A 15493-nucleotide genomic window follows, 5' to 3' on the forward strand; every position below is an offset into this window, starting at 1 on the left:
AGAATCCTATGTAAAAATGGAACCCTGGAGTCCGGTGCCAGAGGCAGCAAGTCACTGTAGCCTGGGTGGATCATCAGATGGAAGCACCATGTACAGTGTTACACTAAGCGGAAGGCCTGAGGGACTCGCCTGTCCTGACCTCATCACAAGTAATTTCAGTTGCTGTCACAAGAGATATGAGGACTGTCCAAGCGGGCTGATTGGAGATGATTCCATGAAGTGTGATTACAGTCTCAGCTCTGTTACCAAGCGTCTGTGCCTCGTGTGTGGTGACATTGCCTCCGGATACCATTATGGGGTGGCATCCTGTGAAGCATGTAAAGCCTTCTTCAAACGCACTATTCAAGGTCCAGCAATCATTCCCTGGCTTCATTCCTACGTTGGTTTTGTTTGCATGAACAATTTTGGTAATAGAGATTGGAAGGCATTCCATTTTGGGCAAATAGTGTCAGCACCAGCACTCCCAAGAAGGAATGGTCAGGTACAGAGATCCCACTCTAAACCACCCAGGGCTGAGACAGCATTTCTCCATTAACAACGGGAACTGTATCTAACCCTGTGCTATACCTGTCCTGGGAGTGTTTGATGGGAACAGTGTAGAGGGAGCTTTACTCTGTGTCTAACCCCGTGCTGTACCTGTCCTGGGAGTGCTTGATGTGGACAGTGAAGAGGGAGCATTACTCTGTATCTAACCCTGTGCTGTACCTGTCCTGGGAGTGTCTGATGGGAACAGTGTAGAGGGAGATTTACTCTGTATCTAACCCCGTGCTGTACCTGTCTTGGGAGTGTTTGATGGGGACAGTGTAGAGGGAGATTTACTCTGTATCTAACCCCGTGCTGTACCTGTCCTGGGAGTGTTTGATGGGGACAGTGTACAGGGAGATTTACTCTGTATCTAACCCCGTGCTGTACCTGTCCTGGGAGTGTTTGATGGGGACAGTTTAGAGGGAGCTTTACTCTATATCTAACCCCGTGCTGTACCTGTCCTGGGAGTGTTTGATGTCGACAGTATATAGGGAGCTTCACTTTGTATCTAACCCTGTGCTTTACCTGCCCTGTGAGTGGTTGATGGGGACAGTATATTCCATATCTAACCTGTGTTGTAGATGTACTGTGTTTTTGAACTTGACTCTTTGGATAGTATCTTATGCACCCATAAAGCTGTCAGACATTGGGGCCATTTCCATGTCCCAATCCTGCTTCTGTCAGCTGCCTGCCCTCTGGGTGGATCTTCAGGCAGTGCCAATTAGCAAAAGCAAAAAGCTCAATTGTGTGGGCTCTCAGAGTGAAGATTGGATCTTTCCACAATGGTATCTATGGTTACGATTGAAACTCTTTGAGCTTTGCCATCCCTGATATTTCCATTTCAATTAGCCTCCAATGGCTGTCCGGCCTCCTCCTGAGAAGCCACCTCCAAAGCTAATCACCCGACACAGTGGGAAATTTCCACTGTTACAGAATGGCTCTTGATTGAGTCAATTCTACTGGCAGCCAATTTCAGGGAATCTTGCTAGATGGTGAGACCAATTCGAGCAGCTGTCCAGAGGGTTTTTTTTAACCTTCCTGGTTACTTTCTGGCCTCCAAACCCATCATATTGTGGTCAGGAAGATCCTGCCCTTGGTATCCAATATGGAATGATTATTTTTCTTAGGATTTACTCCTTTCACTTTGGTGAGAATAAATTCATTTGAAATGATATTGTTCCAATGCCATCCCTAAATGACTTGCAAATTGTTTAACATAAGACAAAAGAAATGGAAGCAGGAGTAGACCAAATGGACCCTTAAGCCTGCTCCACCTTTCAGTAATATCATGGCTGATCTTCAACTACCTCAACTCCACTTTTCTGCACGACCCCCATATTCCTTGATTCCCTTAGTATCCAAAAACCTATCGATCTCAGTTTTGCATATACTCAACCACTGAACACCCAGAGCTCTCTGGGTTAGAGAATTCTAAATATTCACAACCTCCTGCGTGAAAAAGTTTCTCCTCATCTCAGTCCTAAATTGCTGACTCCTGATGCTGGTATTATGACCCTTACGTATCTCTTGACTCTCTAGCCAATGGGAAGCAGCTTCCTAGCATCTACCCTGTCAAGCTGTTGAAGTATTTTGCATATTTCAATGAGATTATCTCTCATGCTTCTGAACTCCAGAGAGTATAGGCCCATTCTATTCAACCTCTTCTCATAGAACAATCCTCTCATCCCAGGAATCAACCTAGTGAACCTTCATTGCAGCTCCACCAAGGCAAATATACCCTTCATTGGTTGAGGACACTGTAGCTGAATTCCAGGTGTGGTTTCACCAAATCCCTACATAATTTCAGCAAGATTTTATTAGTGTTATAATCCAATCACTTTGCAATAAAGGCTAACAGACCATGTGCCTTCCAAATTGCTTGCTGTGCCTACATGTTAACTTTCTGTGATTCATATTCAAGGTTACCCATATTCCTCTGCATAGCAACATTTACTAATCTCTCATCTTTTAAAAAATGTTCTGCTTTTCCAAACTTCTATCAGAGTGAATAATTTCACTCTTCCCTGCTTTATACCCCTCCACCCTCTTTCTTGTCCAGTCACTTAATTGGTCCATATCCCTTTGCAGGCTTGTTAAATCGAGGCCCTTTCTGCCATCTCAGGTGGATGTAAAAGATTGCATGGTAATATTTAAAAGATGAACAGGGGAGTTCTCCTGGGTCAATATTTATCCCTCAATCAACATCACAAAAGCAGATGATTTGGGCATTATCCCACGGCAGCCTCTGGGAGCTTGCTGTGCACAAATAGGCTGGCTTGTTTCCCACATTATGGCAGCAACTTCATCGGCTGTAAAGCACTTTGATACATCTGGTCATCGTAAAAGGCGCCATATGAATGCAACTATTTTTCTTTTCTTTGTGTTCTCCTCACAGCTTACTTTCTCAACTAGCTTTATATCACCAGAAAACTTGAATCCATTACACTCTATGTCTTCACCTAAAACATTGATAAAGGTTATAAACAGCTGAGGCCCCACCACTGATCCTTGTGCTGCTCCACTACTCACACCCTGCCGTGCGAAAAATGACCCACTTATTTGGATTCTCTGTTTTCTGCCTGTTAACCAATTCTCAATCCATTAACCTTCAAATATTTCACCAACACAATCCACGTGAGTCAATATCGGGTGTGCTAACAATCTCAGCAACAGATCTATATTGAGCGGGCAGACAGCAGCAGTATAACAGTTTCCCCAGCATCATAGCTACAAAGGGAGCATCTCACCTCTCTCTCATTGTATTCAGTGCTGTCCAGTATGGAAGAGTTGTGTCTCAGCTCACCTCAATCTCAGCCTGACACAACGTGTGAGATTTAAAACCTGTTATTGATTAATACATCACTGTTCGAAAGGGATAAAAGCTAGCTGATAGCATTCGTCTGAAAAGCTGTTGAAATAATCAATAATCTATTCAGAAGCATTGTGTAAATGTCCTGTTTGATATTGATTGGTATGGGAAGGGCAAGCCTGTTGAGGAGAGCTTCAAATCTCTTGTTCTTGAGTTCCCATTGATCGCTAGCCTAAGAGTCACCATTAAAGATTCCCTGTCATCAGGAATGAGTGACAGCACAGTCCCTCCCAACAAATGTAAATACCAAATACCACAGACTGGCTTGAATATTCAATATGGACAGACTAAATCTTTATTTTACTCAGTCAAGGGATGTGGGCATCACTGACTAAGTCAGCATTTATTGTCCATCCCTAGTTGCCCTTGAGAAGGTGGTGGTGAGCTTCCTTCTTGAATCGCTGCAGTCCATGTGGTGTAGGTACACCCATTGTGCTCTTAGGGAGGGAGTTCCAGGATTTTGACCCAGCGACAGTGAAGGAACGGCGATATATTTTGGTGTTCCCATGTGTCTGCTGTCCCTGTCCTTCTAGATGGTGGAGGTTGGGGTTTGGAAGGTGCTGTTGAAGAAACCTCAAATTGTTAGGACTTCATGGGTGATTCTTCACATCAATATCCGTCATTATACAGGGGCTGGATGTTAGGCGGAGATTGGAGGAGTCAGGTTACAGAGACTGGGAGGGAGGAATGTGTCACTTTTCCACAGGAAAGCCCCAGGAGCTGCCAGCAATGCACTGTAACTAACTGCCTCCCAGAGTCAGAGTGTGGCATTTCAGAGCACTGGGATAGAACTGACTTCAGGACCATGTGGAGCAGTGACACAAATAACACGACTTCATCAGAAACTGATTGAAAACAACGTGAAGTGCAACAGAACAGTTAAACATGCATCCATTCTGCCCTATAGGCTTGCTCTGTACTTGAGGTTTCCCATACATTTGACTTCAGGTGAATAAAGACAGAGAAAGCTATCAAGAAGAAAAAATTCTATTACTCTGTGTGACCGGTTTAAGGTCAGCTGATAAAACCTCGAGGAATATCTCCAAGCAGAGTTGCCAATGTTAACTGAGGTACAGTGTTAGCGCATAGAGATTGAGATATACTCGGTATCTAAACCTGTGCTGTACCTGTCTTGGAAGGGTTTGATGGGGACAGTGTAGAAAGAGCTTTACTCTGTATCTAACCCTGTGCTGTACCTGTCCTGGGAGTGTTTGTTGAGGACAGTGTAGAGGGAGATTTACTCTGTATCTAACCCCGTGCTGTACCTGTCCTGGGAGTGTTTGATGGGGGCAGTGTAGAGGGAACTTTACTCTGTATCTAACCTTGTGCTGTACCTGTGCTGTGAGTGTTTGATGGGGACAGTGTAGAGGGAGATTTACTCTGTATCTAATCCCGTGCTGTACCTGTCCTGGGAGTGTTTGATGGGGACAGTGTAGAGGGAGATTTACTCTGTATCTAATCCCGTGCTGTACCTGTCCTGGGAGTGTTTGGTGGGGACTCTGGCAGCATGACATAAGAATGTGTTTAATTCTCACCTGATGAGCACGGAACAATCCATCCCTTTATTTAGGATTCTTTCCCTTCTCCGTCCGGTTCTCTGATGTTTGAGGAAAGGAGAAATCTAAATGTCTCCTCCCAGGCACCATATATCACATTGTATATCATATATATCACATTGTGTATCATATATATCACATTAATGTGACAATGAGGGTTTAATTAATAATTGAGCTCAGATTTTTGTTCAGAAATATTTAAATCACAAAATTTATATGCTCTGTGTTGCTCAGTTTGTTCATGATGAAATTTGCAAATTTGACAAGAAGATACATATGAAAAGGATAGCAAGGATTTTAATTAATTACTTTTTATTTAATGACTTTGCTAATCTCTGTGCTTGACTCTGTAAGAAAGAGATATCAGGCGGAAGATACAGTCAATATTCATTAGTGTTTACAGAGTTTGAGTGCCGCGACATTTCATTAACGGCACAGTCCCTGGGGAGTGAGAAGGGACTAATTGCTAAATGCAAGCACATATCTTCGAGAGCTGGTTTAATCCAAGCACAGCAGCTTTAATCAGGAGCACTGCCTCTTCCCCATGGTGTGACAGAGCATTGAATCATTTCATATTCACTCTGGGCTACAGAACTGTAGAGACCAGCAGTGAACACAGAAACAGCAAGTAGCTATTCAACAACAGAAGTCAGCACTACAATTGCATTAGCCATGATAGTTCCATCTTTCAATTCCCAGATACCTTTCATATCCTTACTTCCCAAGCAGTTATCCCTTTCCCTTTTAAAGCCCTCAGTTGTTTGGGAAACTACAATCCTCACAGTTATTGCCTGAAATCACAGGACACTGATCCTGGTCCTTGCTGTGTACAGATCATTATCTTTGGTCTCAGTTGAGTTGGTTGTGGGGAGGGGTAAATCAGAATCAGGGTTCTTTAGCTGATTCCCATCCAGCTATTCACAGGTTTATGTATTGATGAGGACAGGGTTCAGTTTGGCTCTGGTTAAATTGCTCAAATACACACACAAAGAGTGGCCACTCGAGAGTGTTTGGAGAGAATTTGATGTCCCAGCAGCAGAGAATATGGAGAACCAGCAGGCCATTTGATGCAGGGAATACAGGGCGGGGGCTTAAAGCTGATCAGAAAGCTACCTTCCTGTTAAACAATGGTCAAGCACACAGCCTGGGTCTGGGTCTGGGTCTGGGCCTTGGGATGAGGTTGGGGCCTGGGACCTGGAGCTGGGCTTGGGCCAGAGCTTTGGATTTAGGGCCTCAACCAGGGCCAGTTCTACAGTTGGTCTTTGGATTTGGTGCTTGGATCAATAAGGTGGGCTTCCCGAGCGATGTGTCAATGAAAACTGCAGTTATGGATTATAAGATCAGGCCAACAAAAGAGTTGAATTACAAAGGTGAAGTGAGAGTAACTGCCCTTGACAGCAAGGTAGCATTTGACCAATTGTGGCATCAAGGAGGCCCTAGCAAAACTGGAGTCAATGAAGACCGTGGGAAAACTCTGCTGGCTGGAGTCACGTCTAGCACAAAGGAAGTTATATGTATTTTTGTTTTTGTTTTGGATTTCCAGCATCAGCAATTTTTTGCTTTTATTTTGTTGTAGTTGTTGTAGGTCAATCACTGCAGGAGTTCCTCAGGGTAGTGTCCTCGGCCCAACCATCTTCAGCTGCTTCATCAATGACCTTCCTTCCATCATAAGGTCAGAAGTGGGGATGTTCGCTGATGATTGCACAATGTTCAGCACCACTCGCAGCTCCTCAGATACTGAAGCAGCCCATGTCCAAATGCAGCAAGACCTGGACAATATCCAGGCTTGGGCTGACAAGTGGCAAGGAACATTCGTGCCACACAAGTGTCAGGCAATGACCATCTCCAACAAGAGAGAATCTAACCATCGCCCCTTGAAATTCAATGACATTATCATCGCTGAATCCCCCACCATCAACATCCTGGGGGGTTACCATTGACCAGAAACTGAACTGGACTAGCCAAATAAATACTGTGGCTATAAGAGCAGATCGGAGGCTGGGAATCCTGCGGTGAGTAACTTACCTCCTGACCCCACAAAGCCTGTCCACCATCTACAAGGCACAAGTCAGGAGCATGATGGAATATTCTCCACTTGCCTGGATGAGTGCAGCTCCATAACACACAAGAGGCTCGACACCATCTAGAACAAAGCAGTCCTGCTTGACTGACACCCCATCCAACGCCTTAAACATTCACTCCCTCCACCGCCAGCACATGGTAGGAGCAGTGTGTGTACCATCTACAAGATGCACTGCAGGAATTCACCAAGGCTCCTTAGACAGCACCTTCCAAACCCACAACTACCAAGAAGAAAAAGGGCAGCACACAGATGGGAACACTATCACCTTCTCAAGGGCAATTCTGGATGATCAATAAATGCTGGTCTTACCAGAAATGCTCAAATCCAGTGAAAAAAATCTTAATATTACCTCCCTAGGATCACCAGTTCTGTTATTTCATTGGCAGCCCTTTAAAGAAATCCAAAAAAAACTGAAAGGCCAAAGGAGAGGGAAAAGGAAAGCTGGAGTGCACAGGAGTCAGAGTTAAAGGAACTCTGGGGGTTACCGAGATGAATGGGGGGAGCAACTTGATGAGAAAGATAGAATAAGAGACAAAGATAGACAGTGATCAGTCTTTGTGAGGGTTTGTGTGAGGGTTTGAGTGAGGGTCTCTGTGAGAGTCGATATGAGGGATTGTATGATGATCTGTGTGAGGGTTGGGGTGAGGGTCAGTGTGAGGGTTTGGGTGAGGGTCAGTGTGAGGGTTGGTGTGAGGCTCGGGGTGAACATTTGCAAGGGTCTGTGTGAGGGTTTGTGTGAGGGTTTGTGTGAGGGTCTGTGTGAGAGTTTGCGTGAGAGATTGAGTGAGGGTTTGGCTGAGGGTCGGAGTGAAGGTTTGGATGAGGGTTTGGGTGAAGGTCGGGGTGAGGTTCGGAGTGAGGGTTTAGGTGAGGGTCAGGGTGAAGGTCGGAGTGAGGGTTTGGCTGAGGGGTTGGGGTGAGGGTCAGAGTGAGGGTTTAAGTGAGGGTCTGGGTGAGGGTCGGAATGAGGGTTTGGGTGAGGGGTTGGGGTGAGGGTTGGGGTGAGGGTCAGAGTGAGGATTTGGGTGAGGGTCAGGGTGAGGGTTTGGGTGAGGGTTTGGTTGAGGGGTCGGGGTGAAGGTCGTGCTGAGGGTTTGGGTGAGGGGTTGGGATGAAGATTGGGGCGAGGGTCAGAGTGAGGTTTTGGGTGAGGGGTCGGGGTGAGGATCTGTCTGAGGGTTTGTGTGTGAGTTGGGGCGAGGGTCTGGGTGAAGGTTTGTGTGAGAATGGGAGTGAGGGTTTGTAATATGGTCTATGTAAGGGTTTGGGTGAGGGTCGGGCTGATGTTCGGGTGAGGTTTGGAGTGAGGGTCTGGGTGAGAGTTTGGGCAAGGGTTTCGGTGAGGGTGTGAGTGAGGGTGTGGGTGAGGGTATGGGTGGGGTTTTGGCTGAGGGTTTGGGTGAGGCTGTGGGTGAGAGTTTGGGTGAGGGTGTGGGTGAGAGTGTGGGTGGGGGTTTGGGTGAGGGTATGGACTGAGGGTTTGGGTGAGGCTTTGGGTGAGGGTTTGGGTGAGGGTGTGGGTGAGAGTGTGGGTGGGGGTTTGGGTGAGGGTTTGGGTGAGGCTTTGGGTGAGAGTTTGGGTGAGGGTGTAGGTGAGAGTGTGGATAGGGGTTTGGGTGAGGCTTTGGGTGAGGGTTTGGATGAGGGTGTGGGTGAGGGTGTGGGTGAGAGTGTGGATAGGGGTTTGGGTGAGGCTTTGGGTGAGGGTTTGGATGAGGATGTGGGTGAGGGTGTGGGTAGGGGTTTGGGTGAGGCTTTGGGTGAGGGGTTGGGTGAGGGTCGGAGTGAAGGTTTGGGTGAGGGTGTGGGTGGGGGTTTGGGTGAGGTTGAGGTGAGGGTTGGATTGAGGGTCTGGGTGAGGGTTTGGGTGAGGGTCAGGGTGTGGGTCGGGGTGAGGGTTCGGGTGAAGGTTTGGTTGAGGGTCTGGATGAGAGTGTGTATGAGGGTCAGAGTGAGGGTGTGGGTGAGGGTCGGAGTGATGGTTTGGGTGAGGGTCAGGGTGAGGTTTGGCTGAGGGTTTGGGTGAGGGATCAGTGTGAGGATGTGGGTGAGGGTTGGGATAAGAGTTGGGGTGAGTGTCAGGGTGAGAGTCGGGGTAAGGTTTGGGGTGAGGGTTTGGGTGAGGTTTTGGGTGAGGGTGGGAGTGAGGGTTTGGGTGAGGGTATGGATGTGGGTTGGGGTGAGGGTCAGGGTGAAGGATTGGGTGAGAGTCTGGGTGAGGGTTTGGGTGAGGGTTTGGATGAGGGTCGGGGTGAGGGTCAGAGTGAGTGTTTGTGTGAGGGTTGGTGCCAGGGTCTGAATGAGGATTTGGGTGAGGGTCGGCGTGAAGGTTTGGATGAGATTCGGAGTGAAGGTTTGAGTGAGGGGTTGGGGAGGGTCGGATTGAGGGTCGAAGTGAGGGTTTGGTTGAGGGTCGGGGTGAGGTTCGGGGTGAAGGTCAGAGTGTGGGTTTGGGTGAGGGTCGGGATGAGGTTCGGGGTGAGGGTCGAAGTGAGGGATTGTGTGAGGGTCGGCGTATGGGTCGGAGTGAGGGTGTGGGTGAGGGGTCAGTGTGAGGGTCGGGGTGAGGGTTTGGGTGAGGGTCGGGGTGAGAGCCAGATTGAGGGTTTGGGTGAGGGTTCAGGGAGAGGGTGTGGGTTAGGGTTGGGGTGAGGGTCAGGGGGAGGGATTGGGTGAGGTTGTCGGTGAGTGTTGGGATGACGTTTTGAGTGAGGGTTTAGGTGAGGGTTTGGATGAGGGTCGGAGTGAGGTTTGGGTTGAGGGTTTGGGTGAGGTTTTGGGTGAGGGTGGGAGTGAGGGTTTGGGTGAGGGTTTGGATGAGGGTTGGGGTGAGGGTGTGGGTGTGAGTTGGGGTGAGGGTCGGGGTGAGGGATTGGGTGAGGGTCGGAGTGAGGGTTTGGGTGAGGGTTGGGGTGAGGGTTTGAGTGAGGGTTTGGGTGAGGGTCGGCGTGAGGGTTTGGGTGAGGGTCGGAGTGAAGGTTTGGATGAGATTCGGAGTGAAGGTTTGAGTGAGGGGTTGGAGAAGGGTCGGAGTGAGGGTCGAAGTGAGGGTTTGGGTGAGGTTCAGGTAAGGTTTGGAGTGAGGGTTTGGGTGAGGGTCGGAGTGAAGGTTTGTGTGAGGGTCGGGGTGAGGTTCGGAGTGAGGGTTTGGGTGAGGGTCGGGGTGAGGTTCGGGGTGAGGGTCGGACTGAGTGTTTGGGTGAGGGTCGGGATGAGGTTCGGGGTGAGGGTCGAAGTGAGGTTTTGGGTGAGGGTCGGGGTGAGAGTCAGATTGAGGGTTTGGGTGAGGGTTTGAGTGAGATTCGGGGTGAGGGTCGAAGTGAGGTTTTGGGTGAGGGTCGGGGTGAGAGTCAGATTGAGGGTTTGGGTGAGGGTTTGAGTGAGATTCGGGGTGAGGGTCGGAGTGAGGGTTTGGGTGAGGGTTGGGGTGAGGGTTTGAGTGAGGGTTTTGGTGAGGGTTTGGGTGAGGGTTTGAGTGAGATTCGGGGTGAGGGTCAGGGTGAGGGTTTGGGTGAGGGTTTGGATGAGGGGTTGGTGTAAGGGTTGGAGTGAGGGTTTGGATGAGGGTTTGTGTGAGGGTTTGGGAGAGGGTTTGGGGTAAGTGTCGGAGTGAGGGTTTGGGTGAGGGTTTGGGTGAGGGTTTGAGTGATGGTTTGAGTGAGGGTTTGGGTGTGGGTTTGAGTGAGGGTCAGGGTGAGGGTTGGAGTGAGGGTTTAGGTGAGGGTAGGGGTGAGGGTTTGAGTGAGGATCAGGGTGAGGGTTTGGGTGAGGTTTTGGATGAGGGTTTGAGTGAGGGTCGGGGTGAGGGTTTGAGTAAGGGTCAGGGTGAGGGTTTGGGTCAGGGTTTGGATGAGGGTTTGAGTGAGGGTCAGGGTGAGGGTCAGGGTGAGGGTTTGAGTGAGCATTTGGGTGAGGGTCGGGGTGAGGGTCGGGGAAAGGTTTGGGGTGAGGGTTTGGGTGAGGTTTTGGGTGAGGGTGGGAGTGAGGGTTTGGGTGAGGGTTTGGGTGAGGGTTTGGATGAGGGTTGGGGTGAGGGTGTGGGTGTGGGTTGGGGTGAGGGTTGGGGTGAGGGATTGGGTGAGGGTCAGAATGAGGGATTGGGTGAGGGCTGGGGTGAGGGTTTGAATGAGGGTTTGGGTGAGGGTCGGCGTGAGGGTTTGTCTGAGGGTCGGAGTGAAGGTTTGGATGAGATTCGGAGTGGATGTTTGGGTGAGTGTCGCGGTGAGGTTCGGGGTGAGGGTCGGAGTGAGGGTTTGGGTGAGGGTTGGGGTGAGGTTCGGGGTGAAGGTCGGAGTGAGGGTTTGGATGAGGGTTGTGATGAGGTTCGGGGTGAGGGTCGGACTGAGAGTTTGGGTGAGGGTCGGGGTGAGGTTCGGGGTGAGTGTCGAAGTGAGGGTTTGGGTGAGGGTTCATGGAGAGGGTGTGGGTTAGGGTTGGGGTGAGGGTTTGGGTGAGGGATTGGGTGAGGATGTCGGTGAGGGTTGGGATGAGGGTCGGGATGAGGGTTTGAGTGAGGGTTTAGCTGAGGGTTTGGATCAGGGTCGGGGTGAGGTTTGGGTTGAGGGTTTGGTTGAGGGTTTCGGTGAGGGTGGAAGTGAGGGTTTGGGTGAGGTCGGGGTGAGGATTTGGGTGAGGGTCGGGATGAGGGTTAGGGTGAGGGTAGGGGTGAGGGTTCAGGTGAAGGTTTGGATGAGGGTCTGGGTGAGGGTGTGAGTGAGCGTCAGAGTGAGGGTGTGGGTGAGGTTCGGGGTGAGGGTTTGGGTGAGGGTGGGAGTGAGGGTTTGGGTGAGGGTCGGGGTGAGGTTTGGGGTGAGGGTTTGGGTGAGGGTGGGAGTGAGGGTTTGGGTGAGGGGTTGGGGCAAGTGTTGGGGAGAGGATCGGAGTGAGGGTTTGGGTGAGGGTTTGGGTGAGGGTCGGGGTGAGGGTATGAATGAGGGTCGGGGTGACGGTTTGAGTGAGGGTTTGGGTGAAGGTTTGGGTGAGGGTCGGGGTGAGGTTTGGGGTGAGTGTTTGGGTGAGGGTTTGGGTGAGGGGTCGGGTTAAGGGTCGGAGTGATGGTTTGGGTGAGGGTTTGAGTGAGGGTTTGGGTGAGGGTTTAGGTGAGGGTTTGAGTGTGATTCGGGGTGAGGGTCGGAGTGAGGGTTTGGGTGAGGGTCAGGGTGAGGGTTTGGGTGAGGGTTTGGGTGAGGGGTCGGGGTGAAGGCTTGGGTGAGGATTTGGGTGAGGGTTTGAGTGATGGTTTGTGTGAGGGTTTGGGTGTGTGTTTGAGTGAGTGTCGGGGTGAGGATCGGAGTGAGGGTTTGGGTGAGGATGCGGTGAGGAATTGAGTGAGGGTCAGGGTGAGGGTTTGGGTGAGGGTTTGGATGAGGGTTTGAGTGAGGGTCGGGTGAGGGTTTGAGTAAGGGTCAGGGTGAGGGTTTGGGTGAGGGTTTGGATGAGGGTTTGAGTGAGGGTCAGGGTGAGGGTCAGGGTGAGGGTTTGGTGAGGGTTTGAGTGCATGTTGGGGTGAGGGTTTGGGTGAGTGTTTGGGTGAGGGTCGGGGTGAGGGTTTGGTGAGGGTTTGAGTGCGTGTTGGGGTGAGGGTTTGGGTGAGTGTTTGGGTGAAGGTTGGTGTGAGGGTTTGGGTGAGGGTTGGGTTAAGGGTTTGGGTGAGGATTTGGGTGAGGGTTTGAGTGACGGTTTGAGCGAGGGTTTGGGTGAGGGTTTGGTTGAGGGTCGGTGTGAAGTTTTGGACGTGGGTCGGCGTGAGGGTTTGGGTGAGGGTTTGGGTGATGGGTTGGGGTGAGGGTCGGGTTGAGGGTTTGGGTGAGGGATTGGGTGAGGGTTTGGTTGAGGGTCGATGTGATGTTTGGGTGAGGGTTGGGGTGAGGGTTGGGGTGAGGGTCGGGGTAAGGTTTGGGGTGAGGGTTTGGGTGAGGTTTTGGGTGAGGGTGGGAGTGAGGGTTTGGGTGAGGGTTTGGATGCGGGTTGGGGTGAGGGTGTGGGTGTGGGATGGGGTGAGGGTCAGGGTGAGGGATTGGGTGAGAGTCTGGGTGAGGGTTTGGGTGAGGGTCGGGGTGAGGGTCGGAGTGATGTTTGGGTGAGGGTTGGATTGAGGGTTTGAATGAGGGTTTGGGTGAGGGTCGGCGTGATGGTTTGGGATGAGGGTTGGAGTGAAGGTTTGGATGAGAAGGTTTGAGTGAGGCGTTGGGGAGGGTCAGAGTGAGGGTTGAAGTGATGGTTTGGTTGAGGGTCGGAGTGAGGTCCGGGGTGAGGGTTGGACTGAGGGTGTGGGTGAGGGTCGGGATGATGTTCGGGGTGAGGGTCGAAGTGAGGGTTTGTGTGAGGGTCGGTGTATGGGTCGGAGTGAGGGTTTGGGTGAGGCGTCAGCGTGAGGGTCGGGGTGAGGGTTTGGGTGAGGGTCGGGGTGAGAGTCAGATCGAGGGCTTGGGTGAGGGTTCAGGGAGAGGGTGTGGGTTAGGGTTGGGGTGAGGCTCAGGGTGAGGGATTGGGTGAGGGTGTCGGTGAGTGTTGGCATGAGGGTTTGAGTGAGGGTTTAGGTGAGGGTTTGGATCAGGGTCGGGGTGAGGTTTGGGTTGAGGATTTGGTTGAGGGTTTGGGTGAGGGTGGAAGTGAGGGTTTGGGTGAGGGTCAGGTGAGGGTTGGGGTGAGGTTTGGGTGAGGGTTTGGGTGAGGGATTTGTGTGAGGATGTGGGTGAGGGTTGGGATGAGGGTTGGGGTGAGTGTCGGGGTGAGGGTTTGAGTGAGCATTTGGGTGAGGGTCGGGGTGAGGGTCGGGGAAAGGTTTGGGGTCAGGGTTTGGGTGAGGTTTTGGTTGAGGGTGGGAGTGAGGGTTTGGGTGAGGGTTTGGGTGAGGTTCGGGGTGAGGATGTTTGTGAAGGTTGGGGTGAGGGTTTGGGTGAGGGTGGGAGTGAGGGTTTGGGTGAGGGTCAGGGTGAGGTTCGGGGTGAGGGTTTGGGTGAGGGTCGCGGTGAGGTTTGGGGTGAGGGTTTGGGTGAGGGTCGGGGTAAGGATGTTTGTGAAGTTTGGGGTGAGGGTTTGGGTGAGGGTTTGGGGTGAGGGTTTGGGTGAGGATCGAGGTGAGAGTTTGGGTGGGGGTTTGGGTGCGGGTCGGAGTGAGGTTTTGGGTTAGGGTCGGAGTCAGAGTCAGAATGAGGGTTTGATTGAGGGTTTGGGTGAGGGTCGGGGTGAGGATGTTTGTGAAGTTTGGGGTGCGGGTTTGGGTGAGGGTTTGGGGTGAGGGTTTGGGTGAGGATCGAGGTGAGAGTTTGGGTGAGTGTTTGGGTGAGGGTCGGGGTGAGGGTTTGGTGAGGGTTTGAGTGCGTGTTGGGGTGAGGGTTTGGGTGAGTGTTTGGGTGAAGGTCGGTGTGAGGGTTTGGGTGAGGGTTGGGTTAAGGGTTTGGGTGAGGATTTGGGTGAGGGTTTGAGTGACGGTTTGAGCGAGGGTTTGGGTGAGGGTTTGGTTGAGGGTCGGTGTGAAGTTTTGGACGTGGGTCGGTGTGAGGGTTTGGGTGAGGGTTTGGGTGATGGGTTGGTGTGAGGGTCGGGGTGAGGGTTTGGGTGAGGGATTGGGTGAGGGTTTGGTTGAGGGTCGATGTGATGTTTGGGTGAGGGTTGGGGTGAGGGTCGGGGTGAGGGTCGGGGTAAGGTTTGGGGTGAGGGTCTGGGTGAGGTTTTGGGTGAGGGTGGGAGTGAGGGTTTGGGTGAGGGTTTGGATGCGGGTTGGGGTGAGGGTGTGGGTGTGGGATGGGGTGAGGGTCAGGGTGAGGGATTGGGTGAGAGTCTGGGTGAGGGTTTGGGTGAGGGTCGGGGTGAGGGTCGGAGTGATGTTTGGGTGAGGGTTGGATTGAGGGTTTGAATGAGGGTTTGGGTGAGGGTCGGTGTGATGGTTTGGGATGAGGGTTGGAGTGAAGGTTTGGATGAGAAGGTTTGAGTGAGGGGTTGGGGAGGGTCGGAGTGAGGGTTGAAGTGATGGTTTGGTTGAGGGTCGGAGTGAGGTCCGGGGTGAGGGTTGGACTGAGGGTGTGGGTGAGGGTCGGGATGATGTTCGGGGTGAGGGTCGAAGTGAGGGTTTGTGTGAGGGTCGGTGTATGGGTCGGAGTTAGGGTTTGGGTGAGGGGTCAGCGTGAGGGTCGGGGTGAGGGTTTGGGTGAGGGTCGGGGTGAGAGTCAGATCGAGGGCTTGGGTGAGGGTTCAGGGAGAGGGTGTGGGTTAGGGTTGGGGTGAGGCTCAGGGTGAGGGATTGGGTGAGGGTGTCGGTGAGTGTTGGCATGAGGGTTTGAGTGAGGGTTTAGGTGAGGGTTTGGATCAGGGTCGGGGTGAGGTTTGGGTTGAGGATTTGGTTGAGGGTTTGGGTGAGGGTGGAAGTGAGGGTTTGGGTGAGAGTCAGGTGAGGGTTGGGGTGAGGTTTGGGTGAGGGTTTAGGTGAGGGTTTGAGTGTGATTTGGGGTGAGGGTCGGA

The 15493-nt window shown here is 51.5% G+C and overlaps 1 protein-coding gene across 1 annotated transcript in view; it reads left to right on the plus strand.

Moving 5' to 3' along the window:
• The first annotated feature begins 214 nt into the window (after positions 1-214).
• LOC121272604 (estrogen-related receptor gamma-like) overlaps positions 215-15493 on the plus strand; it is a 336701-nt gene continuing 321422 nt past the window's right edge. The window contains exon 1 of the mRNA XM_041179267.1: positions 215-347. Within this exon, the coding sequence (XP_041035201.1) occupies positions 215-347 (133 nt within the window). The remainder of the gene's footprint in view (positions 348-15493) is intronic.

Source organism: Carcharodon carcharias, chromosome 34 (assembly GCF_017639515.1).
Source record: "Carcharodon carcharias isolate sCarCar2 chromosome 34, sCarCar2.pri, whole genome shotgun sequence".
In the NCBI taxonomy this organism is placed as follows: Eukaryota; Metazoa; Chordata; class Chondrichthyes; order Lamniformes; family Lamnidae; genus Carcharodon; species Carcharodon carcharias.